Source organism: Cetorhinus maximus, chromosome 18, assembly GCF_964194155.1.
Source record: "Cetorhinus maximus chromosome 18, sCetMax3.hap1.1, whole genome shotgun sequence".
Taxonomy (NCBI): Eukaryota; Metazoa; Chordata; class Chondrichthyes; order Lamniformes; family Cetorhinidae; genus Cetorhinus; species Cetorhinus maximus.
The window spans coordinates 7,441,826-7,468,346 of NC_135896.1; the positions used below are offsets into that span (position 1 = coordinate 7,441,826).

The following is a 26,521-nucleotide window of genomic DNA, read 5'->3' on the forward strand; positions in this document are numbered from 1 at the left end:
CCCAGGCAGCGCATTCCAGACCGTCACCACCCTCTGGGTAGAAACGTTTTTCCTCTCATCCCCCCCCTAAACCTCCTGCCCCTCACCTTGAACTTGTGTCCCCTCGTGACTGACCCTTCAACTAAGGGGAACAGCTGCTCCCTATCCACCCTGTCCATGCCCCTCATAATCTTGTACACCTCGATCAGGTCGCCCCCTCAGTCTTCTCTGCTCCAACGAAAACAACCCAAGTCTATCCAACCTCTCTTCATAACTTAAATGTTTCGTCCCAGGCAACATCCTGGTGAATCTCCTCTGCACCCCCTCCAGTGCAATCACATCCTTCCTATAATGTGGTGACCAGAACTGCACACAGTACTCCAGCTGTGGCCTCACCAAGGTTCTATACAACTTCAACATGACCTCCCTACTTTTGTAATCTATGCCTCGATTGATAATGATGCTGGGTTTCTTGAGTGTTGTTGGAGCTGCACACATGCAGGCCAGTGGAGAGTATTCCATCACGCTCCTGACTTGTCTGTGTGCCGATATAGTTGCCATTTGAGAATTACTACATGTCATACCACCTCAGTAAAACCAAGCTTTTTTAAAAATCATCTGTTACAGATGGAGACAGATATGATGATGGCTGCAGTGCTGGAAAACCATTTGCCAGGTATTGCACCTCCCAACACTTCCTGCTTAAAGGGAAAGAGCTGCAATGGGCAGAACGTAAAGATGACTAGACACCTCTGACAGTGCCGCACTCTCCTGGCGCTGCCCGGTGCATGTTAGTCCAGATGATGCAATTGAGGCAGAAATGTTGGCCAGAATGCCAGGAAGAACTTGCCTGCCCTTCCTTTGAGTGAATGATTCTATGGGAGCTTTTACCTACACGTGGACGGGGAGATGAGGCCTCGCCTCGATTCAATTTTTAAGGTATCATCTGAAAGATGGCACCTCTGACAGTGCAGCATTCTTTCAGTACCACACTGAGTGTTGGTTTGAATCCACGACCTTCTGATTCAGAGTTGAGTGAGCTGGCACTGAAGATAGTGATAGCCATTAAATGTAAGATGTTTGTATTTATATAACCCCTTTATCACCTCAAGAGATCTGTGTTTTCATGCAATATTTAACTTTTTTCAGTGCATTGCTGATATTTCCCTCAGAACCGATGTGCTCTTTTAGCATTCCATCAGAAACCTTTTATCATTTTATCACGCCCAGCATGTTAGGCAACTAGTACAATCTCCAATATCCTTCACCTGTCCACTGACAGCCATAAGCATCTGCCCTAAGTTCTGGAATTGCATCCCTAAACCCCTCTGCCTCCCAAAGAAGATCAGGGGAGTTATCCCCCTGTGTCTTGGCTGACGTTTATCCAGCAGCTAACGTCACAAAGACGAAATCATTACCACATTTTTGTTTGTTGGAACTTTCTGTTCTCTGACTGGCTGCTATGTTTCCTACATTACACCAATGGCTATATTTCAAAAGTATTTCATTGGGCGTAAAGCATTCTGATATGTCCTGAGGTTGTGAAAGGTGCTATAGAAATGCAACTCTCTTTTTACTTCTCTCTCTCTCTTTTAATACACTCCTTAACTCTTTGACCAAGCTGTTTGCTTCCTGTCTGAATGTGGCTTGGTGTCACATTTCAACTGGTGTTCCTGAGAAGCACCTTGGAATGTTTTACTCTGTTGCAGGCACTATATAAAAGCATGATGTTGTTGTTGTAGTATCCTGAAGGCGCTCACTTGGGCTGGGACATGATACCACAAGTGATTTCTGCTTTTTGACCCAAGCAGTCCTTCATGTACGAGCCCCAGACTGAGTGTGCTGGCTGCCTATTTAACTGCAGCAGCCATCACAGCTGTGCTGCTCGACCCAACACACGCCCACATTTGAGCTGGAATCTCTAATTTGACCTGGAGTGGGGTTCCCCCCTCCTGATCTTTGACACCCCCACCCCCACCACAAATGTCAAGAGGCTGATCATCACCATCACAACTGCGATTGCAATCGGCTAACTAATGCCAGCTGCAAATTGAACTTGGATCTTTTCTGATATCAGTGGAAATTAATGGGACAAACCTTGCTGGAAAAATAATGGCTGTGTTAACCGCGCATGTCATTATTAATGTGAAAATTGTTCAGCAAGTAGAGATGCCATGGATTGTGAATCTCTGGGACAGATAGCCACAAGCTTGGTCAAAGAGGGTAGGCTTTAAGGAGCCTATTAAAGGAGTAGAGAGAGGTTTTTTTTAAAAAAAAAGAGACTTGCATTTCTATAGCACTTTTCACACCCTCAGGACATACTTAAATGCTGTAGATTTACAACATAGCTATTGCTGTAATGTAGGAAACGTGGCAGCCAATGTGAGAAGAGTAAGCTCCAACAAACAGCAATCTGATAGTGACCTGTTATCCTGCCTTAGTGATGTTAGTTGAGGTATTCAAGCAGATCATCTACCTCTTCACCATTTTCCCCCACTATCCCTCGATGTCATTCTTATCTGGAAATCTATTGAACATGCTCAATGACTGAGCCTCCGCAGTCCTCTGGGGTAGAGAATTCCAAAGGTTCACCACCCTCCTGAGTGAAGAAATTCCTCCTCATCTCCGTCTTAAATGGCCCAGCCCTTATTCTGAGATTGTGCTCCCTTGCTCGAGACTCACCAGCCAGAATAAACATCCTATCTACATCTACCCTGTCACGCCCTGTAAGTTTCAATGAGATCACCTCTCATTCTTCGAAACGCTACACAATACAGACCCAGTCTCCTCAATCCCTCCTCATAAGACAATCCCGTCATCCTAAGGATTAATCTGGTGAACCCCCCCATTGCACTCTCTCTGGCAAGTACATCCTTCCTTAGATAAGGAGACCAAAACTACACAATATTCCAGGTGCGGTCTTGCCAGGGCTCTATACAACTGCAGCAAGACATCTTTACTCCTGTACTCAAATCCCTTTGTGATGAAGACCAACATACCATTTGCCTTCCTAATTGTGTGCTGCACCTGCATGCTAGCTTTTAGTGGCTCATGAACAAGGGCACCCAGGTCTCTTTGGACACCCGCACTTTCCAACCTCTCTCCATTTAAGAAATACTCTGCCTTTCTGTTTTTCTGCCAAAGTAGATGACCTCACATTTGTTCACATTATACTCTCTCTGCCATGTTCTTGCCCACTCACTTAGCCTGGCTACTCCTGCCCATATGTTTCTATAAATATCAGCCAAGACACGGGGGATAAATCTCCTCTTCTCTCCGCCTCTCTTCCAGAGGCTAAGGGACAGAATTCCAGAGCTAAAGCAGATGCTTATGACCGTTAGTGGTGAGGTGAAGGAAATTAGGGGTACACAAGTTGACTGGCTAATTTATGCCCCTCCTTTGTCTCACCCCAACGGTATCTCACATGAATCCCCCCTGTTATTTTTCAGAACCTGCTGTATTTGTACGTTACCATAAAATTGCCACAGAAAGTTAGGGATGGTAATCAACAGTGTAAGCACCCTTTCAATAATGTGGTCATCATTAATGCAATACCAATTAACCTCTCCGGCCCAGAAAGGGAACAATTTAAACCGTGGAGTCTCATTCCTGTATGTAGTAAATTCTTCTTTGAGATTTTAACGTTTTTGTTTTATTTCTTGCTTTTCCTCTTATTTTTTATTTATCTTTTAATCCAATCTTCTTCCCCTCTATTTCTCTCTGTCTCTGATTTGACTTATATTTGACCTTAAATTAGCTCAGGGGGTAGCACTCTTGCCTCTGAATCGCTAATGTTCCTGGTTCAAGTCCCACTCCAGAACTTAAGCACAAAAATCTACACTGACACTCGAGTGCAGTGCTGAGCGAGTGCTGGAGGTGCTGTCTTTCAGGATGAAATGTTAAACTGAGACCACATCTCCTTCCTCAGGCAAATGTAAAAGATCCATTCGCCCTATTTTGAAGAAGAGCAGAGGGGTTATTCCCTGTGCCCTGCCAAATGTTTATCCCTCAATCGTGATCACAGAAAAATAGACTATCTGGTCATTCACACAGCTGTTTGTGGGAGCTTTCTGTGTACAAATTTGCTGCTGTGTTTCCTACATTACAACAATGGCTACACTCAGAAGTAATTAATTGGCTCCTAAAGTGCTTTGACAAGGCCAGTGGCTGTGAAAAGCACTATATAAACGCTAGACTCTTTTTTTTAAATTCACCGTTTTTCCTTCTCTTGCTTTTCCTCTCAACCCTTAAATCTCTCTGGTTAAGGAGATAGACTGTTGGTTTCCCCACCATTGCCTGAGGCGCCAGATGCCCTGTTGCCTTTGCCATGTCACTATTAGCTCACGCTTCTAGCAAAGCCATTTTGAGCTGAAGGATGCACAGCTAAGTAACAGCGCACAGCGTACACTGTCCTAGCCTGTAAATGATATGTTAATTGTATTATCAAGGTTAAAGGTGCACAGGTAAAGGACATTGATTGATTAAGTACCTTGAGCACGTATAAAGGAAGACTGACCCCTCTTCCTTCAAACTCTGGAAGACCCTGCTGTCCAATAAAGTCTGTCCTGGAAATCCTATAGAGAAAGACTTCCTGATCTTTGGCCACCCGGTAGGGAGGGGGGTGAGGAGGGAGGAGGACCTCCTCGTTAGCCTGCTCGTGGGCCTGGCCAAGGTGGCCATCAACAGGCCCAGGCAGTGGGCAGTCGAGGAGGCCATCTGACCCAACTGTCTGCCCCTCTGCTGTGGCTATGTTCACGGCTTGGTGGCCCTCTCCAGGGAGCACGTGGTGTCCACTGGTACACCAGAGGCTTTCCGCAATTGGTGGGCACCGTGGGGGCTGGGGTGCATCATCATCCCTGGAAATGAAATTTTGATTTAATTTTGTAAGTTTCCTTTCACGTTCTTGTTTTAGTTACAGGTCCCCACCAGGGACTGTCAATCTCCCGCCCACCCGATTTATTGATTCTTCAAGAGTCTATAAAGAAAGATTTCCTGATCTTTGGCCACCCGGTGGGGAGGGAGGAGGATCTCTTCATTAGCCTGGGCCTGGCCAAGGTGACCATCAATAGGTCGTCTAGGTAGCGGGCAGCCAACTGCCTGCTCCTCTACTGCAGCCGTGTTCAGCTGGGTGGCCCTGGAGAGGGGGCACGTGGTGTCCATTGGTAACGCTAGAGGCTTTCTGCAGTCGGTGGCCTGAGGTGCATCATCACCGCCACCCCCGGGAACGATATTTCGATTTGATTTTGTAAGTTTCCTTTGACGTTTTGATTTTTGTTACTGTGCCCCATGAGGGGCTGTCTCACCGCTGCCCCCACCCCTTTTCGTTAGCTTGATTTATTGATCATTTGTCCTATTCAAAAGCGACTGTAACAAAAGCCTACAATGTTTTAATTTAATTATATAAGTTTCCTTTTGGAGATTTGTTTCTGTTACAGTGCCCCTTTTAGGGGGCTATCAATTTGATTGGCTTATTTGTTACCCATTTGTTTAATTGTTGTACTCAAAAAAAAATAAATAAATAAAATAAAGAGAGAGCCTGCTGGGACAATGGGTTGGTAGGTAGGAGGCAGACACATGTAATGCTGCGTCCTGTAAATAAGCCTATTTCCAACAAAAGGATTTGCATCTAGTTTCAAACTTCACCATCTGGCTTGAGATCCATGTAACACGCTCCATCAAGATTTGGGCAAATATTTTGAACTCGGTGGTGGGGGGGGTGGGGCGCAGGCCAGGAAAGAAAATGACACCCGCAGTGGAGGGTTGGAAGAATAAGCTTGCACGCAGGGCATTAACCTATCACGCACTGTGTCCCCTTTTCCAGGCTTACCCCTCGAACAATTCACGAACCTCATGAGCAGGAAGATGGCAGCCCAAGACCGCTACGACCAGATAAGGCAGATCTTCTCGGCATTTGACGCACACTGTAGGTTTTACCGCCTTGTCGCACAGTGGCAATCCCTGCTAAGTATTGGTAGCGCTTTTACTGTCCCTGCCCAGTAACAATTTAACAGGTGCTGGGCAAGAAGCTGTTGGAGCGAAGCAGCTCATTCTCACTTGTGTCTCAGATCAAAACTACAGCTGCCTTGTGTCTGGAGGCAAGAGACCAGCTTTGTACTGTATGTCTTCCCCTTCGTTGAGCGGAGGAGACTTGATCGGGTGGTTTAAAATGGTGAAAGGCTTTGATGAGAGTAAGTAAAAGAGAAGCTGTTCCCAATAGCTGAAGGGAGGCACAGATTGAAGACCATTGGCAAAAGAACCTAAGGCAACATGAGGAAAAACATTTTTATGCAACGAGTGGTGAGGATTTGAAGTGCACGGCCTGACTAGGAGGGCAATGGATACAGATTCAACAGGAGTTTCAAAAGGGAATTGGATAAATAGTTGAAGGGAGTTTTTTTTAAAAAAAAACCAACAAAATTGTGGGGAAGAAGGGAGCGAGTGCATGTGTGGGACTAAATGGATTGCTCTTTGAAAGAGTCGCACAGACCCGATGGGCCGAATGGCCTCTTGCTGTGTTGCACTATCCTGTGTTGTGCCAGATGATTTCCTGTGCCTCCATATTTTGATTAAGCGCGACCTTCACATGAAAGTGGTTATAGGGAGGCAGATTAAAAACATAGAAATTACAGCACGGAATCGGGCCATACGGCCCATCTAATATATGCTGGAGTTTATGCTGCATAAGGTCCCCCCACCCTTCCACCTTACTTCATCTCACCCTGCCAAAGCCCTAAGCTCTGCAACTCCCTCCCTAACCTCCACCTCACTACCTCTCCTCCTTTTATAACACAGGTGTTTGACCAAACGTTTGGTTTTTGGTCAGCTGTCTTTAATATCTCCTTGCGCGGTTCAGTATCACATTCTGTCTGATAACACTCCTGGGGGATACTGGTTCTCACCTTCACTGTACTTGCTGGAAGCTTTGAAACCTTTTCAAACGCTCCGTATAAATCTAGCTTTGTTTGCTTTTTTTTTAATCCCACTCTCAGGCCGTGGCTTTTTGACGTCGGAGGATTTTAAAAGGGCGTTTGCCGACGTTACGCCCCACCTGCCCGAGCAAACCGTGCTTGAAGCTTTCAGGTAAGTCGCTGCAATTAAACTGGGTGGAATAATACACATTCTCGGCTTGGAACGGACTAAAACCTGTGTCTGTCTGGCTCTTCCTCGGGGACAAACCAATTTCTGAATGAACAAAAGATTGAGATCCATCTCATTCGCTTCCTGTCATCCTGGTAGCCCCGTGATAGAATGATAATGTTGTTGTTGACAGATCATAGCCATCGATCTCTATCAACGAGTCTACGACAGACCCAAACGTGAGGAAGCCCTCAAGGGTGGAGAGCTTTGGGAACCAAAGGTCCAAAGTCAACCGTTCCTCCAAGCCTTCCATAGAATTACGTAGGATATACAGCACAGGAGCAGGCCATTCGACCCAGCCACTTATGGTCCACTCAAGCCTCTTCCCAACCCACTTCATCTCATTATCGACATATCCTTCGATTTCTTTCTGTTTTTCCAGCCTCCCCTTAAATACATCAATGAACACACACACACACAAGAATTAGGAGAAGGAGTAGGCCATTCAGCCCTGGAGCCTATTCCGCCATTCGGTAAGATCGTGACTTCTCTGACTGGGGCCTCCACCACTTTCCTGTCTGCGTCATAACCCTTGACTCCCTTGTCAATCAAAAATCTATCTAGCCCCTGTCTTGAATAAATTCAATGACCCAGCCTCCACTGCTCTCTGGGGAAGAAAATTCCACTGACTAACGACCCCCTGAGAGAAAAAAATTTTCCTCATCTCGGTCTTAAATGGGGGACCGCTAATTTTTAAACTGTGCCTCCTAGTTCTAAACTCTCCCATAGGGGAACCATCCTCTAGGCACCTGACCTGTCAAGTTCCCTCAATACCTCTATATTTCAATAAGATCACTCCTCATACTCCTAAACTCCAACCTGCTTAACTTTTTCTCATAAGATAACCCTTTCTTTCCAGGAGTCAGCCAAGTGAACTTACTCTAAGCGGCTTCGGATGCAATTATATCTTTAAGTAAGGAGACCAAAGCTGTACACAGTACTTGAGTTATGGTCTCACTAAGACCCTATACAGCTGTAGCAACACTTCCCTACTTCTATAGTCGACTTCTCTTACACTAAACACCAACATTCCATTTGCCTTCCTAATAACTTGCTGCACCTGCATAATAACTTGTTGTGGTTCATATACCAAGATACCCAGATCCCTCTGTACCGTAGTGTTCTTCATGCTCTTCATCTGGATTATCCATGTGGTAGTGAGTTCCACATTCTCACCACTCTCTCTGGGTAAAGCAGCAGCTTCTGCATTCACCGATTGAATCTCTCGGTGTCTGTCAGATTGTGGGCCTCTACTTTTTGCCCTTCCTCATTGAGCTGGATCTTACATGCCCCAGCCCCAGCGTGTTTTTGGCGGGGTGGGGGAGGAAGGGGCATGTAAAATAATGGCGGGGGCAGGGTAACCACCCCACCACCTTCCTGCTCACCCCCACAATACAGGAGTGGGCGGGTACCAAAGTCGGCAGCCCACCTATGTTTAAATAAACAATCAAGGGTCAGTTCAGCTTGTTAACAAGCAATTTGACCCAGATAGTACGCTGCCCACACCATAACACGGTTAGCATTGTGCAGGCTTTTTAAAAAAAAATATTTTTCAAAGAGCGGAAAGGAAGGGGGATACTATCTTTGGGGGGAGCCCATTGCATATTGGGGGTGGGGGGCAACTCCCCTAAGATAGTTTCCCTGTCTTTCTTTCTTACCCACCTGCTCTCTATAGCCAACCACTGCACACCCTCTCTAAGCTGGCCAAACCCTCCCCACCCAATATTCCAGACTTGCCTCACTCCGGGATCCATTGGGCCGCCTTGTTCTTCGTTGCTGTCCCCTCAGCACCCACTGATGAGCTCTTGGCGCTGCCGGGGCTGCTGGCCAATCCGATTGGTCGGCAGCTCCCAAGAGTGGGACTTCCTCCCCGGTGAGGGGGCGGACGTCCCACTGGTTGGCTACGTAGTCTGCCCACAGGGTGTTGTGGCTGAGGGGGAAGGCTGGTGTGCAGTGAGTTGACTTCACACCGACTGCTTCCTGATGTCTAGTTAAGTGATGGCATGGCCACAAACTACGACAATAAGATCTCACGTTACGTGAGTGTTGGATTCTCGAATCGTCTGGCACCATGTGTAGTTCTCTTATCATCCAGGAGGTGGGGCAATCACTCAAGCAATGTGAAACCAATAGTGAATTGGTAAACTAGTTTATTTTACATGAAATACATGAATGGGACAGTTTTCACAATGAAATTTTCCTATTAGCCCTTGAAACATCAAAAAAAAACAAATTATGCAAATTTTGACACGGCTAACAGTCTGAACCAACACCCTGAATAACTTCTGTGTTCCCAGGAGTTAACTTTTTTTTTTCAAACCCTATTTAATTTCAATGCATGATAACGTGGATTAATCCCAAAACCTGAGGTCTTGAAATGTGACACTGAAGTCTTTGCCAGGGTTTCGCCAAGTCATTGAGGGGTCATGAGGTTTCCTTTTCTTTAATAGAGAATGGAAGAATGTCTGTCACTCTCCATCCCTGATGCACCCATTCCCAAATATTACTTTTGGAAACAAAAACCCAACTTTAATGCCACTGCCTTCCTGCAATTCTCTGAGAGAACCGTTAATTTCGGAGAAAGGTGGACAATTCGGCCTCCGCCTTCGTCACACGAGATCTATTCCTGGTTTGTTTTTTTTCGCTGCCTCACCCGGAATACCAAATAGATTAAATTTGCTCCACTTAACGTTGCTGTGGCTGTTTATTTTTACAGGGCTACTAATTTGTGGAGCCGGGAATGGCCAAAAACAGCTTATGGTTTATCTCTTGCCTGCGCTCAACTCAGAAACCTAGATTTACCAGTGGGTGTTGGTGTCGGATTTTAACCTCAGGCCACTGGGTAGGCCCGGCCGCCTGAGGAGGTGCTTTGATTGAATGGTTTAAAGCGATGAAAGGATTCAATATGGCGGATGCAGCAATGTTTCCTCCGGTGGATAATCCAGAGCAAGGGGGCAGGGATAAGCCTTACAATTAGAACTAGATTATTTTCGGAGCGAAATGGAAAAGGACTTTCTCCCCCACATAAAGGGTCGTGGAGATTTGGACCTCACTCTCTTTCCCCCACCCCAAAAAGCTCCGGATGCGTGGGGGTGGGGGGGTGCTGGGTGGCAGGGGCTGGGGGTGGGGGTGGGGTAGTGGTGAGATGTAGTTGGTTGAAAATTTCAAGACCGGAATCAATGGACTTTTTAAAAAGGTTTGTCCCTGGGAGGTGGGTGTCTAAGGCTAGGCCAGCATTTATTGTCCACACCTAACTGCCTTTGGGAAGGTGGTGGTGAGCTGCCATCTTGAACCGCTGCGGTCCATTCTTATTCTTTATTCTTTTCATGGGATGTGGGTGTCGCTGGCAAAGCCAGTATTTGTTGCCCATCCCTAATTACCCCTTGAACTGAGTGGCTTGCTCGGTCATTTGCAGGAGGGATGTTCCCAATGGTGGGGGAGCCCAGAACCAGCGGTCACAGTCTGAGGATATGGGGTAGACCATTTAGGACTGAGATGAGGAGAAATTTCTTCACCCAGAGAGTGGTGAGCCTGTGGAATTCGCTACCACAGAAAGTAGTTGAGGATAAAACATTGCATGTTTTCAAGAAGGAGTTAGATATAGCTCTTGGGGCGAAAGAGATCAAAGGATATGGGGAGAAAGCGGGAGCAGGATATTGAGTTGGATGATCAGCCCCATGATCATAATGAATGGCAGAGCAGGCTCGAAGGGCCAAATGGCCTACTCCTGCTCCTATTTTCTATGCATGTTTCTATGTATTTCAGAGGGCAGTTAACAGTCAACCACATTGCTTTGGGCCTGGAGTCACACGTAGAGCAGACCAGTGTTACAAACGGTCCGCAGGCAAGGTTCCCCCAATTTGTTATGATCCTGGAGGAGGTACCCCATATTGGTGTGCTCCCAGATGTGGAGGGATGAACTGGCTCCCCTTCTTTATTCAACCCCCTTGGTTGGTGGCAACAAGGTTAATTTAAAAAGGATGCCTTCCCTCGTGGATACCTTTTCCCAGCCCAAATGTATTCGCGTTTTAGAAGGAGCCAATTTAACCAGCTTTCTTGAGTCAAAGAATTATTATTATTATTATTATTATTATTAGTGCCTAAAACGCAAGAAAAAAATAATAAAATGCAACGCACATGCAGGTTAGAAATGAGAGGTGATTCCAGAAATAAAGATTTTGAGTAAAGGTACACAAATCAGTCTTTTGGCTTGTCCGTGAGGAGTAGATGTCGAAACGTTGCGGCTGTTAAGTTGGGTGATTCCGGTGGTGCTGACTCTCAGTTAAGCAGTGGGCTTGGAGGTTCTTAGTTCTGCAGGTTAGCTGAAGTGAGTTGTCCTGTTTCCTTTTCGACTGTGTTTTTGCTGACTTGTGACTTGCCTCCAGCAATAAGAGAGAGAGGACTTTTTAATCTTGCAAGTACAGGGATTCCTAGTTGATGTCCTTCAGCTGTGATCTTCATAGCACACCCTTGCACTCCAGACCTGGAACACCAAAACTAGCACACGCAACTAGGGTTGCAGTTGGTTTTTAATTCCTTTTCTTGTGTATTCCTGGAAGGGAAAAAAAAAACAAATGTCATTCTCCCAGATCTACTTTCTTTTCAACTCGCATCATGTCCATAGTCTGGCATATAACTCACAGGAGATGGTTTCTGCTGGTGGTAATCAGCCTTCGTTATCTCCGCAACCACAGGAGATTACAGTTCAGCTTTTGCATTGCATCTTTTCCTTTTGAAGTGTCTCTGTCTGAAGTAGGCCTTGACACTTTTTAGGTGCAACATCCCGTTCTCTTTGGATTAGTTGGTCAAGTGTAATCCATTTAGGAATTTTTCAGCAAGTGGTTACTTTACAGTCTCAGCCAGCTTTTGCTTGTATGTCCTTTCTTAAAAAAATGCATGTCTGTCTTAAGGTCAAAATGTCCATACTATTCAGGACTATGATCCGTGGTCATGACATCAGGTAAAAATGGCTGATTTCCTCCCCTAAAGGACATCAGCGAACCAGATTTTACGACAATTGATAGTTTCATGGCCACCATTACTGATACTGGCTTTGTATTCCAATTTGTTTTTTATTAATTGAATTTCCACCAGCTGCCGTGGTGGGATTTGAACTCGTGCACCCAGAACATTAACCTGGGTCTCTGGATTCCTAGTCCAGTGGCATTACCACTACACCACCATCTGAGATTGATGGACTTTTTAAAAAGATTTTGTTCCTGGGATGTGAGCATCACTGGCAACGCCAATTTATTGCCCATCCCTAATTGCTCTTGAGTAGCTGTTGGTGAGCCACCACCTTGAACTGCTGCAGTCAGTACACTCTCAGCGCTGTTCGGAAGGGAGTTGCAGGATTTTGACCTAGTGACAATGAAGGAAGCCGATTGAGATGCAATTTAGTCACAATCTGATTAAATTGCAGAACTAGGTCCATGGGATTGAGTGGCTGACTCCTGTCAGATGTTTCATATCTGATGTTTTTATGCTTATTTTTGCTTTAGGCTGATGAAAATAATGCTTCTGTGCCATTGAACCTGCCTTATTGTCCTGGAGTCTAATTAGGTGCCTAGGAGATGCTTCTTGAGGGTGGGGGGTGAGGGTGGGGTTTGGAGCGTTTTTTCATTCATTCACAGGGTGTGGGCTTCGCTGGCTGGGCCAGCATACATTTCCCATCCCTAGATGCACTTGAGAAGGTGGTGGTGAGCTGCCTTCTTGAACCGCTGCAGTCCACGTGGCGTAGGTACACCCACAGTGCTGTTAGGAAGAGAGTTCCAGGTTTTTGATCCAGCGACGGTGAAGGAATGGCGATATATTTCCAAGTCAGGATGGTGAGTGACTTGAGGGGAACTTCCAGGTGGTGGTGTTCCCATCTACCTGCTGCCCTTGTCCTTCTAGATGGTAGTGGTTGTGGGTTTGGAAGATGCTGTCGAAGGAGCCTTGGTTTATTCCTGCAGTGCATCTTGTAGATGGTACACACTGCTGCTACTGTGCATCAGTAGTGGAGGGAGTGAATGTTTGTAGATGGGGTGCCAATCAAGCAGGCTGCTTTGTCCTGTCCATTGTTGTGGGAGCAGCACTCATCCAGGCAAGTGGATTCCATCACATTCCTGACTTGTGCCTTGTAGATGGTGGACAGGCTTTGGGGAGACAGGAGGTGAGTTACTCGTTGCATGACTTCTGGTCTCTGACCTGCTCTTGTAGCCACTGTATTTATATGGCTAGTCCAGTTCAGTTTCTGGTCAATGGTAACCCCGAGAATGTTGATAATGGGGGATTCAGTGATGGTAATGCCATTGAACATCAAGGGATGATGGTTGGATTCCCTCTTGTTGGAGATGGCCATTACCTGACACTTGTGTGGCGTGAATGTTACTTCACACTTGTCAGCCCAAGCCTGGATATTGTCCAGGTCTTGCTACATTTGGACATGGACTGCTTCAGTATCTGAGGAGTTGCAAATGGTGCTGAACATTGTGCAATCATCAGTGAACATCCCCATTTCTGACCTTATGATGGAAGGAAGGTCATTGAAGTAGCTGAGATGATTGACCTCCAGCAACCTTCTTCCTTTGTGTTAGGTATGACTCAAGCCAGCGGAGAGTTTTCCCCCCTGATTCCCATTGACTCCAGTTTTGCTAGGGCTCCTTGATGCTACACTCGGCCAAATGCCTTGATGTCAAGGGCAGTCACTCTCACCTCACCTTTGGAGTTCAGCTCTTTTGTCCACGTTGGGGATACAAACCTGGGGACTTTCAGGCCTACTTCCACTTGCTTGTAGTGAGCGATGAGGAAAATTGACACTAATTATCTTGACATATCCCTGTTGATCTAACACGTGATAGTGCTTTCATTACCTTTGCCGCTTTCGAGGAATTATGCGGTTACACCTTTTTTTTAAAAAAAAAAGAAATCTAAAGAATTAAATGGATGGATTAAGACCAGTGTGGAAGTGCTCACACTTGCACTCACATGCACCTATATTAAACAAACCTGAAACATTTTAGTATACTATTTGGGGGTGCGCCCAGTTAATCTGTTAACTTGACCTGCTGTAACATTTATGTTGAGAACACGCACCAAGGCTACTTCAGAAACAGTGTGACAGCTTTTCTTTTTTTTTCCTTAAATTAAGATGTTGTAAATTTGCCCGCACTTGGGCCATTAGTTGCTAAATGGTCATAATTAATCCTCTTTCAACTGTGTAATTTACCTTTGTCTGTTGAAATAAATTTCTTTGGAGAAGGATGGGGTGGAAGGGAACTGAGATAATGCTGCAAATGGGAAGAGACAGGCACCTCTGCTTGGTTGCTGTCATAGAACCTAGGAAACTAGGAGTGGACCATTCAACCCCACGAGCCTGTTCCACCAGTCAGAGCATGGTGGATCTGTTGTTCCAAAATTTTAATGTGTTCTCGGTGACACTGCCCCATCCTGAGACGGGGAGGTGATGAACAACGTCCTTCAGTAGCAGCAGCAGCAGCACGTTCCTGGAGTTGCTTCTAGGATTGAGCAGCATGTTGGACAATTTTTCTTTTTGAAGGAAATTGACAGTTGGATGGATTGGAGTCACGTGAGCGGTGAGCGAGGCCTCACGGCAGTTACTTTACAGCAGGAGTGAAGAACACACTTCATAAGTTTCTAAGAACTTGTAATTCTGTGTTTGTACTTAGATTAGGAGAGATAAACACGAGAGGACATGGCTTTAGGGTGAAAGGGGAAAGGTTTAGGGGGAACATTAGGGGGAACTTCTTCACTCAGAGTGGTGAGAGTGTGGAATGAGTTACCATCTGACGTGGTAAATGCGGGCTCACTCTTAAGTTTTAAGAATAAATTGGATAGATGCATGGATGGGAGAGGTCTGGAGGGTTATGGACTGGGTGCAGGTCAATGGGACTAGCGGAATAATATTTCAGCACAGACGAGAAGGGCCGAATGGCCTGTTTTTCTGTGCTGTAGTGTTCTATGGTTCTAAGGGGAAAGGACTGACCAGCAGATTTTTCTTTTATCATCAAAAGAGCCTGCTAGCACAGGCTTGTCCATGTGGCAAAGACTCTACTCACTCACCAGCGTGGGGAGAGATGGCCGCAGAAGACTGCTTTCCTCTCTGCCTTTGTGCAATGAGCTATTATGTTGGCAGATATAGTACAAGAAACGGTGGATACGTAGCAATGGGCTGGCTCTTTACCAATAATAGGTTGTGAGTCGTCCAGGAGGTCTCCTCAGTTTCCCAGCCAATATTTGTCCCTTGGCCGACACCATTAAAACGCATGATGTGATCATTATCACTTTGCTGTTTGTGGGAGCTCGATGTGCGTGCAGATTGGGTGACTGCTTTTCCTATGTTTAATAACAGTGACTGCCGCTCAGTTTGTGAAAGACGCTACAGAAATGTAAATATTTTTCTTTCACTTCAGAGTGGTGGTGTGTGTTTGCACAGTCTCCTCTTCTCTGTCAAGGTCCAGCCTGAAGCTAACCATTAAAATAGCAGATCATAGGGGTATGCAGGACCATTACTTCTGATGCTTTGTCTTCGCTATTCATACGTTATTGTACACATGCGGGTTAGACAAAAGCATGCAATCTGTCTCTTGAGTTTTTTTTCTGCCTGCTATGAATAACCTGTTCACACGTTTTTTTTTGTTTGTTCTTTTTCCCTCTCCGTTTTTGTTCCTCGCTATGTTTTCCTGCCAGTGGGAGGGATTGGTAGAGGAATGTGATTAACAATTTCATTCTTAAAAGCAATAGATTTTATTTTCTTAAAGGATAATATTTCCCAAATCGGAGCGTTTCAAAGGACGAGTGTGCAGCTGTGGCTCAGTGGGTTGCACTCTCGCCTCTGAGTCAGAGGGTTGTGGGTTCAAGTCCTGCTTTAGAACTTGACCATAAAATTATAGACCAACACACCGAGTACTGAGGGAAGGCAACTCCCTCTGAGGTAGCATCTTTCAGATGAGGCACTAAATGGAGGAACCAGCTTGTGTTCTCAAGTGGATTTGGAAGATCCACCTTCACTATGTGAAGAAGGACAGAGGTGTGTCTGTCGTATTAGGCCAATATTCATCCCTCAACCAAAGTCACTAACAGATTACCCGGTCGTTATTGTAAAGGAAATTTCATTATTTTCCTAAAATTATTGTGGAATACTGAAGCAGGCTTGTGGGGGTTGTGTGTGTGTGTGTGTATGACTAATTTAATTAAACTGAAGACAGTCAGACTGCAAGGTTTAAATCATCAAAGGGGTTAGGTGTAAAAGCAGGTAATGGAAATGGATGAGCTAGCACTTGCATTTATAGATAAGTTGAGAAGCTGTATGAGTTTCAAAGAGACTTGACCAGAAGTTTTATGGCTGACAAAATCGTAAATAAATAAGGCAAAGTTATTAAGTTTATTTTTCCTGAAAGAGCTGGCACTGTGCAAAGTAATGACTGAAAGATTTTCATATTCTGACAAAGGTAACTTCCAAAGAAAGTTTAAAACAATGGGTTTTAAAGATCAAAAGGGAGAAAATATATTTTAAGGAAAGATTGAAAGCTATATGGGGAGTGGCAATGTGAGATCTTGAAAGGTGGGCTGTGCGAAGACCGACTTGTGAAAAGCAACCTCTAGCCACCCTAGAGAAGTGTTTACTTGTTCCAGAAAGCAATGTTTTGACAAAAGCTTTGGAATTTTCATTGTCGAGTGAGAGGAAGAGAGAAGCTATGAAATACCTCCTTTATAGCAACAGTGGGTGCCTTGTGGTAATATTACTGGATGTTTTATAGATTAATAATCTATTTGGGCTGTTGCCTGGGAAGAGGGTGTTTATTTGAGAGTCTAGCTAAGTAGAAATCTTTTGGGAAATGTTGTAAGACTAAATTTGACTGTGTAACTGATCTTGTGTGTTTTCTTTTCTAAATAAATGTTTTAATTTAATATTTAAAAGCTCCAAAAGTGGTAGTGGACTCTTTGCTTCTGACTTAAGTGCACATACCTTCTTGTAATAAAAATGCAAATTTCAAATGTTTGAGAGAGCTTGGCCAAGTTTCCCTTTGGGGATTTGCTCAGCCCAGCAATTACCACCTGCCATATCATAACACAACATTATCCACATTGCAGTTTGTCGGGGATCTTGTTGTGTGCAAATTTGGCCGCTGTGCTTTTCTACATTACAAAAGCGGCCACACGTCAAAAAAAAAAGTACTTCATTGACTGTAAAACACTTTTTAAGGCCCTGATGGATACTATGATAAATGCAAGTCTTTTTTTCTATTTGATGGCAGGATAATTATGAGGGAATTTATTTTTAAACTGTTGAGCCAACGATGATGGCGGCTTAATATTGGCGATTTGTTGACATATATTTAAAGGGATGCAATTGTGATGCAGTAATTGGTTTCCCCTCCCCTCAGATTGACCTACAGTAATACTCAAGTCCACCTTGGCGTCAGGAATCTTTCAAAATTGCGCAAAGACATCAAATAAATATTGCTTTTATAAAAAATAAAAAGAACAATTGTGTCCCGACCTCATCTTTAGTCTGATGTTTCTGTGGTGCACTTTAAGTCAAAAAGAGAGGTGTCAGCTGTGGCTCAGTCCATAGCACCCTCGCCTTTGAATCAGAGGGTTGCGGGTTCATGTCCCACTCCCGGAAACCAAGAACTGTGATTGTACTCGAAAGAGTTGCAATCTGTGACTGTTGATAACTCGAAAGAATTTTTTTTTTAAGTCAAAAAGAACTCCACTGGTCTGTCTCTCCCTTTCTTTCTCTCCATTTTGCCCTCTCTTTCCGCCCCCCCACCCACCCTTTTTTTCTCTCTCTCTCTCTCTCTCTCTCTCTCACACGTTCTCATAGTATGAGTAAATACGAGTTTCCTTTTATGTCAGATTTCTGGAGTGCAGTTTGCATTGATGGTTAAAACTCTGCATTTGTACTCTGCAGCTGAAGTGAAGTACTCAAATGGATAATAAAAACCCTTAATGAGATTGAAGTAGTGTTCCCTCGGAGGATTTATTACTGTCTTTGACCCTTCCCTTTGAAAATATTACAGTTCTTGTAAGCAGGGGCGCACTTAAGGCAGATTAAAATCAAGAAGAGTGCTTTTTCCTTCAAAGAATTTTTCTGAAGAGCTTTAATGCAGGTTATCGGGAAGCAGGGGAGTCTATAGACTGTGTTAGTGAAGGGAGAGTTCAGCTACCAAGTGATAAATGAGAGGGTGTTCTCTCCAGCCTGGATAAACAACATCAGTGTGCAAGGTTCACCTGCAGGAGAGCATGAGTGCGGCTGTGATATGTAATTTTTATTTTGTCGTCTTGTTGCAGTAATTGAAACAAAAGCTTTGGGTTTTTTTTTCCCTGCCTGTTTGTTAACAGTTACTGTACGGCTGTTTAAAGGCTTCAGGGAGTGCTGGTACTGTGTAGCCTGTTTATCTGCTGCTGGCACATTTAGATTTATGAACATGTGTCTGGAACTTGAACGAGTACAATGGATTCATCTTTTTTTCTGTTACTTGTTGCCGTGGCAACCCGATACACACACAGCACCGCTGTCATCTCTCCTCTGGTGATGGCCTGCAGGTTTAAAGCCTTTGTGACTATTTTGTTAGCAACTGTGTAACCCCTCCCCGACTCCTCAGGATGCATTAATTAAATTAACAAAGAACATCTGCTGTTTAAAAACCCGAGCCGTCTGTCCTCCAATAAACATATATATTGATAGTACGGTGGAGTCTTTCTGTGCAGTAGCCTTTGTGAGATGTACGTTGAGCGCTCTCTTTATGGGGAGGGCATTTTGTGGGGCTTCTACTACTGAGGGTGTACAAGCCATGTCCTGTACTGTAGTGAAGAGCTATGTGTGCACCTGTGTGATGTCTCATGTCTAGCGTGTAAGTGTGATGTCTCATGTCTAGCGTGTAAGTGTATGTGCCTGATTGTCGGATGTTTAAAACAGCAACCACTCTTAGCTGCACAAATCTTCGAGAAAGGTTAGTCATTGCCGGCTGGTTTCTGTTGACATGGGTCTCTTCCCCGTCATTCGAGTCTAGAGTCGGAGGAAGCTGATGATCTACCACCTTGTGTTGAATCACTCTTTGACGTTCTGCAGTCAGCTTTCCGTCAGCAACATCCCAACAAATTGACCTTCAAATCGCCCTGGTTAGAGCACTTAGGAACACTTTGCTTCAGGCCCTCGAGCTTGTTCTGCCATTTAGTGAGATCACTGCTGGTAAGAACATAAGAAATAGACAGTAGGCCTTTCAACCCCTCAAGCCTGCACTGCCACTCCATAAGGTCATGGCTGATCTGATTGTGACCTTTTTTCCACTTTCCTACCTGTCCCCCATTGTCAATCAAAAACCTGTCTAACTCAGCCTTGACTATATTCAGTGACTCTGTCTCCAGCGCTCGCTGGGGTAGAGAATTCCAAAGGCTAGTGACCCTCTGAAAAAAGAAATTCCTCCTCACCTCCGTCTTAAATAGGAAACCCCTTATTTTGAAACTGTGCCCCCTAGTTCTAGATTCCCCTATGAGGGGAAGCATTCTCTCCGTTTCTACCCTGTTAAGCCCCCTTAGAATCTTCTATGTTTCAATAGGATTACCTCTCATCCTTCTAAACGCCAGTGATTATAGAGCACAACCCGCTCAACCTTTCCTCCTAAGACAATCCCTTCATCCCAGGAGTCTGCCTAGTGAACCTTCTCTGAACTGCTTCCAGTGCAAGCATATCCCTCCTTAAGTAAGGAGATCAAAACTGTACAAAGTACTCCAAATGCAGTCTCACCCAATGCCCAGTACAACTGGAGCAAGACTTCCCTACTTTTATACTCTATCCTCTTTGTAATAAAGGCCAGCATTCCATTCACCTTTCTAATGACTTGCCTGCTAACTTTTTGTGCATCGTGTACAAGGACGTCTCGATCCCTCTTGTACTGCAACATTCTGCCAGTCTCTCTCCAGTTTAAAAAATATTCTGCTTTGCTATTCTTCCTGCCAAAGTTAACAACCTCATATTTTCCCACATTACAATTCATCTGCCAAAAGTTTTGCCCATTCATTTAACCTATACATAATCCCGCTGCAGGTTCTTTGTATCCTCACCACTTGCTTTCCTACCTATCTTTGTATCATCAGAAATTTGGCTACAGTACAGTCTGTCCTCTTTATCCAAGTCATTAATGTAGATCGTAAATATTTGAGGCCCCAGCAAAGTTAGCTCCCATTTTATACATGAGCGAGAAGCAGACATTAAAACGTGCACATATCGGAAAATTCTTAGGATTGTGCAGTATTGGCTCCAGTTCTGGGCACCGCACTTTAGGAAGAATGTCAAGGTCCTAGAGAGGGTGCAGAAGAGATTTACTAGAATACCGAGGGTGAGGGACTTCAGTTACCGGGATAGACTGGAGAAACTGGGATTGCTCTGCTTGGGGCACAGAAGAAGGGGCAATTTAATCGAGGTGTTCAAAATCTTAAAGCAGTTGGATAGAGTATGTAAAGGAGAAACTGTTTCCACTGGCAGAAGTGTCAGTAACCAGAGGACACAGATTTAAGGTATTCTGCAAAAGTGGAGATGAAGAGAGACAGACCTGGAATGTCCTGTTTGAAAGGTGGAAACAGATTCGACAATAAATTGCACAGGAGAATTGGATAAATACTTGAAAAGGAAAAATCATCATGTCAATGGGGAAAGAGCAGAGAGTTGGACTAATTTGGATAGCTCTCTCAAAGAGCCAGCACACCAGCATGATGGGCAGAATGGCCTTTCTCTGTGCTGTGTGATTTTAGATATTTCTGTATGCCTCTGACATCTGTCAGATATCCTATAGGTTTGTAGGTATGCGTCTGGTTATAAGTCAGTGGATTTTAAGGATTTCACTGCAGGGAACTGTCCCATCTTGCACATATTTAGACGGTCTGAGGCAGTTTGCATTCAGATTCCCCAATGTAGAGGAAAAGATAGAACAGGAGGGCAGAGATTTAAAGTAATTTGCAAAAAGAGCCAGAAGCGAGGTGTGAAAGAACATCTCCAGGCAGCGACTGTTTAGGGTCTTGAGTGCACTGCCTGAGCATGTGGTGGTGGCGGCAGGTTCAATCGAGGCATTGAGAAGGGAATTAGAGTTTGAAAAGGAACAATGTGCAGGGTTGCGGGGAGAAAGGCGGGAGAATGCCACGAAGTGAATTGCTCATTTGGAGCTGGTGCAGACACGATGGGCCAAATGGCTCCTTCTGAACTGTTTAAAAAAAAAAATCCTGAGATTCTGATTCGGTCTCTGCAAACAGTCACACTCCTGGTGCTCCTTGAAGCTGAATGCACAAAAGATCACGCCAAGTAACCTGAGGGAAGGCATTTGTTTGCTCACAATGTCATTCTGGAGACAATACCAAATTTTCCCACCAGCGTGCTGATGGCAGTCGAAATCTGTTAACTCCTCGCTCCCTACACCCTTCCTAGTATTCTGCCACATTGAACCCCGTTTAGAAAACTATGCTTAAAACACCTATTGTGGCTAAGAATGAATAATCAAAGCTGCATTTTACCACCGCACTCATTTTTCTGCCCTGCTGTACATTGTTTTTAATATATACTGTCTGTTTCCTGTGGAAAGGATGTGTTGTTTTTAGTTACAACTTTTTGTCTTTTACTCCTCGTCGTTTTCCACGTTGATGTCGAAGGGTACTGAAGATTGCTTTGTGTTCTTTGTAAGGACACAGCACCCCACCCCTCTCCAACTGCACCCCTGCAGTTTTATAGCTGGCACATTTAGACACTGCAAGTCAATAAATCCTGCAAAGTACCTTCGCTTGACGTGGTTGCCTCCCATAAAGTCTTGTAAGTGATGCTCGATCTGTAAATGTCGAGTTCCTGAATGAACTGACACCGAGTAGCTGATGGCCTTCATTAATGGGTTTATAATTAGTTGGCGTATGTTCTTTTATCTTTCTGGTGGGTTTAATTTTTTAAATGGTTCCGACATTCTTCTATCCAGTGATGTACCGGGACACTCTACATGCCTGGCAAGCAGCTAACGCTGTCTTCAGTTCTCCAAATTTCCATTCTGCGTTATTTCCACTTCCCCGCACCCCCCCCCGCCCCCCCAAACCAACTCCCCAGTGAAACTGGAGATTCCCTCTGAGAATCAGATGGAGGGTTCTACCCACTCATGGAGTATGGGTGTCACTGGTAAGGCCAACATTTATCCCCTCGTCTCTGGTCTCCCTTGTGAAGGAAGTGGTGGTGAGCTGCCTTATTCTTGAATCACTGCAGTATGTGTGGTGAAGCTGCCCCCACCAAGCTGTTAGGTAGGGTCTAGGTCAAAGTCGAGTGGTCCGTCTGTGTTTTATTATTTTCTTTTGTAGTAATTTTGATGCAACTGAATGTCCTGCTAGGACATCTTACAGGGCATCTAAGTGTCAACCATGTTGGTGTGGGACTGGAGTCACACACACAGGCCTGACCACATGACAATAATGAACCAATTGGGCTTTTGCAATAATCTGACAAATTATCAGCTTATACCTTATTTAGGTTATTTTTCGTAGCATTGTGAAACCGTTTTAGCTGAATTACATCTTCCAAAAATCTTTACGGGTGAACATTTTATGCTTATCAATGTTGCAAGAGGTCATCTGCATTTAGGACCATGCAGCCCTCCCAACACTGAGTACAGCGCTGGAGAATAAAAGAGTCCTTGGCTCTACATAAACAATGTGCCTGAGGTCTAACCACTCTTCTTAAGAGTGTAAGTGTCGCATGCTAATCGCTTGTACCACTGAACTGTAAGGACTATGCCATCTGCAAGATGCAATGCAGCAAGTTGTCAAAGCTCCTTCAACAGCAGGCCTCCAAACCCACGACCTCTACCACCTGGAAGGACAAGGGCAGCGGGCACATGGGAACACCACAACTTGCAAGTTCCCCTTCAAGCTCCACACCACCCTGACATATAACTATATCACTGTACCTTTATTGTCGTTGGGCCAAAAATCCTGGAACTCCCTCCCGAACAGTACTGTTGGTGTACCTACACTAGATGGATTGCAGTGGCTCAGGAAGATGGCTCACCGCCATCTGCCCAAGGGCAATTAAGGATGGGCAATAAATGCTGACCTTGCCAACGATGCCCACATCCATGAACGAATGAGAAAAGGAGCTAAAACAAACGATCCGGTTATTACTACATTGCCAGCAACACCTACATCTATGAATGAATTTTTTAAAAAGTCATTACACCAAGGTTTAAGAGCACACCGTCAGCAGGTGTCGGAGCCGTGCGCTAACCCACTGCACCTCCAAATGGCTTTGCTAAGTTAGGTTGATGAAAAGTGCAGTAAAGTCCATGAGCAACCCTCCCGTGGCATTACTCACCAAGTCAGATAGTACGCTGGTTTATAAGGACATCAGCATTAGGTCATGTAATATACAATGTATTATTCTGTCACAGAGAGTGAAAAGTGAACTGGCTTGGCTGCTAAAGGCCTTGTACTGTAAAAGTCTGAGCTGAAGAACAGACTAATTGAGGCGATTGGGCAGAAGACATTTTCTGTTCCTGAGGAAATCTGTCGATTTTGGAAATACTTGTTCTTCCCACTTTTTAAAAAAATATATAAAAGGGGGAACATGCTTGTGTAAGACACCTGAAGTGTGACAGACAGATCAAAACTTTTATATGGATTGATTACAACTCCAAACTTAAAAAAGAAATTCTAAGCTGAGTACACATTTCTAGGTCAAATGTGGCAGTGCTCTTGCTTCTGAGTTGGAAAGTCGTGGGTTCAAGTCTCATTCCAGAGGCTTGAATACAAAATCCAGGTTGACACTCCTGGTGCAATACTGAGGGATCATAAGACCATAAGAAAAAGGAGCAGAAGTAGGCCATTCGGCCCATTGAGTCTGCCCCGCTATTGAATGAGATCACGGCTGATCTAATAATCCTCAGCTGCACTTTCCTGCCTTTTCCCCATAACCCTTGATTCCCTTACTGATTAAAAATCTGTCTAATTCAGCCTTGAATACACGTAACAGCCCAGCTTCTACAGCCCTCTGCGGTTAAGAACTCCACAGATTGACTACCCTCTCAGAGAGAAGAAATTCCTCCTCATCTCTGTTTTAAATGGGCACTTCTTGGAGGTGCTGTTTTTCCAGATGAGATGTTAAACCGTGGCTCTGCCTGCCCTTTAGCTGGACACAAGGGATCCCATGGCCAATATACAGGATGAGTAGGGGAGTTTTTCACTGACCAATTATTTATCTATCAACCAATATCACAAACAGATTATCTGGGCATTATCGCATTGCTGTTTGTGGGGCTTGCCTTCATTACAACAGCGACTGCACTTCAGTTGTACTTTATTGGCTGTAAAGCACTTTTGGACTCTCCGATATCTGCACTCCTACAATTCTGGCCTCTTGCACATCCCCGATTTGAATCGCTCCATCATTGGCGGCCGAGTCTTCAGATGCCTGAGCTGTGAAAGGTGCTATATAAATGCAAATCTTTTTTCCATATATACAGGGCTCTCACATTTCCCCCCACCCCTCCCATCAACCCGTCAAGAGTGAAAAGAGTAGATGTAAATCAAGAAGAGGTAGAAGGGGTGGTTAAGTGAGACCAACTATAGGTTTCCAACTTGTAAGAGTTTAGGATTGTAGGAATGCTACGAGTCTCTCTCCCTGTCTCTCGCTCTCTCTCTTTCTTTCTCTCCTCTCTCTCTCTCTCTCTACTCGAGGTGCAGAAGAGGTTTGTCATTTGCACGTTTGAATTTCCATTAGGATGGCATTAAAGTAAATAAAATAGAACAATTTCCTCACTGGCAATTTTCTGTTGAAATCCATTTTATCACTTAGATTCAGCATAATGAACTCTCGTTTGCGATGTGCACAGCATGTGCATGGTAATCTGAAAACTGATTATTTCTAGAATGTACTTTGTAGGATCTGTTTAATCTGATCAAATAAAAGCTTGGGCTATGAGATCTTAAGTATGGATCAAACTGCCATTGCAGATAATTGAACAGGAAAACTTTAAAGAGGCTCAGTGGGCAGCGTTCTTGACTCTCGAGCCAGATGGTTATGGGTTCAAGTCCCATCCCAGATACCTGAGCATAAAATTCAGGCTGACACTCCAGTGCATTACTGAGGGAGCACTGCACTGCTGAAGGTGCTGCTTTCCAGATGATGCCCTCTCTGCCCTCTCAGGTTCATGTAAAAGAACCCAAGGCAATTCGAAGCAGAGCAGTGGAGTTCTCCCAGTGTCCTGGCCAACATTCACCCCTCAAAATTTATGCTGTTTGTGGGAGCTTGCTGTGTGCAAATTGGCAGCTGTGTTATCTGCATTGCAACATCTGCAGTGACTACGCTTCAAAAGCACCTTATTGGCTGTAAAGCGCTTTGAGACGTGCTGAGATCGTGAAATTTGCTATAGAAAGACAAGGTTCTTATTTTCTTCTTTCTAATACCATGTAGAATGTTGCATTTATCTGAAGTTTTTGTCGGGGTGGGGTTTGGATTTGGTTTGTCTTCCCCTTCAGCTTATCTCTACTGATACCCTTATCCATGCCTTTGTTACCACTGGACTTGACTATTCCAATTCTTTCCTGGCTGGGCTCCCATTTTCTAACCTGAATAAATGTCCAAAACTCTCTGTATCTTAACTCACATTACATCGCCGCTCACCCATTGCCTCGCCTCACCAACAACACCCCTCCCCCCCCCCCCTCCCCCATCACTTATTCCTGTAGTCTCCTCCAGCCCCACAACCCTCCAAGATCTCTGCACTCCTCCAATATTCTGGCCTCTTGAGCATCCCCGATTTTAATCGCTCCACCATTGGAGATGCCTTCAGATGCCTGAGCCCTAAGCTCTGGAATTCCCTCCCGAAACCTCTCCACCTCTCAAACTCCCTCTCTACCTGTAAGTTGCTGCTTAAAATCTACTTCTTTGACCAAGCCTAATGGTCATCTGCCTAATATCTCCCCAATGTGGCTCGATGTCAAATCTTCTCTGATTACATTCCTATGAAGTGCCTTGGGATGTTTTACTACCTTAAAGGCTCTACATAAATGCCAATCGTTGTTCTTTCTGTGGCTGCCCTTACTGCAGTCCTTGCGAGTTTTATATGCATGTCCAGTGCCATTGTTGCTAAGAACAGCATAGCAACGTGATGAGCTGTTCTTCACAGCAATTCAGTCTGAAATTTGAACATGAGCTGCTTGTAGATGGGATTTGGAGGTTTTACAATGGTTCTTGACCAATTGGAAACATCATTCATCTGCACTGATAGATACTCACTCAATTCTAGGGATATAGATATACACTTGGACAAATGAAAATTGGACTTTTTCAAACAAGGGGAAAAATGCTAACGACGTCCAATGAATCATTTACCATTTGTGATATCGCCCTCGTGTTCATCCTTCCCTTTCCCCCTTTCTC

The 26,521-nt window shown here is 44.7% G+C and overlaps 1 protein-coding gene across 2 annotated transcripts in view; it reads left to right on the forward strand.

The window, feature by feature from the left end:
- efcab11 (EF-hand calcium binding domain 11) overlaps positions 1-26,521 on the forward strand; it is a 91,775-nt gene that overhangs the window by 9,104 nt on the left and 56,150 nt on the right. For both annotated transcript variants that reach the window (XM_078562040.1, XM_078562041.1), the window contains exons 3-5: positions 607-655; positions 5,801-5,902; positions 6,969-7,059. In XM_078562040.1, coding sequence (XP_078418166.1) covers positions 607-655; positions 5,801-5,902; positions 6,969-7,059 — 242 coding nt within the window. The remainder of the gene's footprint in view (positions 1-606; positions 656-5,800; positions 5,903-6,968; positions 7,060-26,521) is intronic.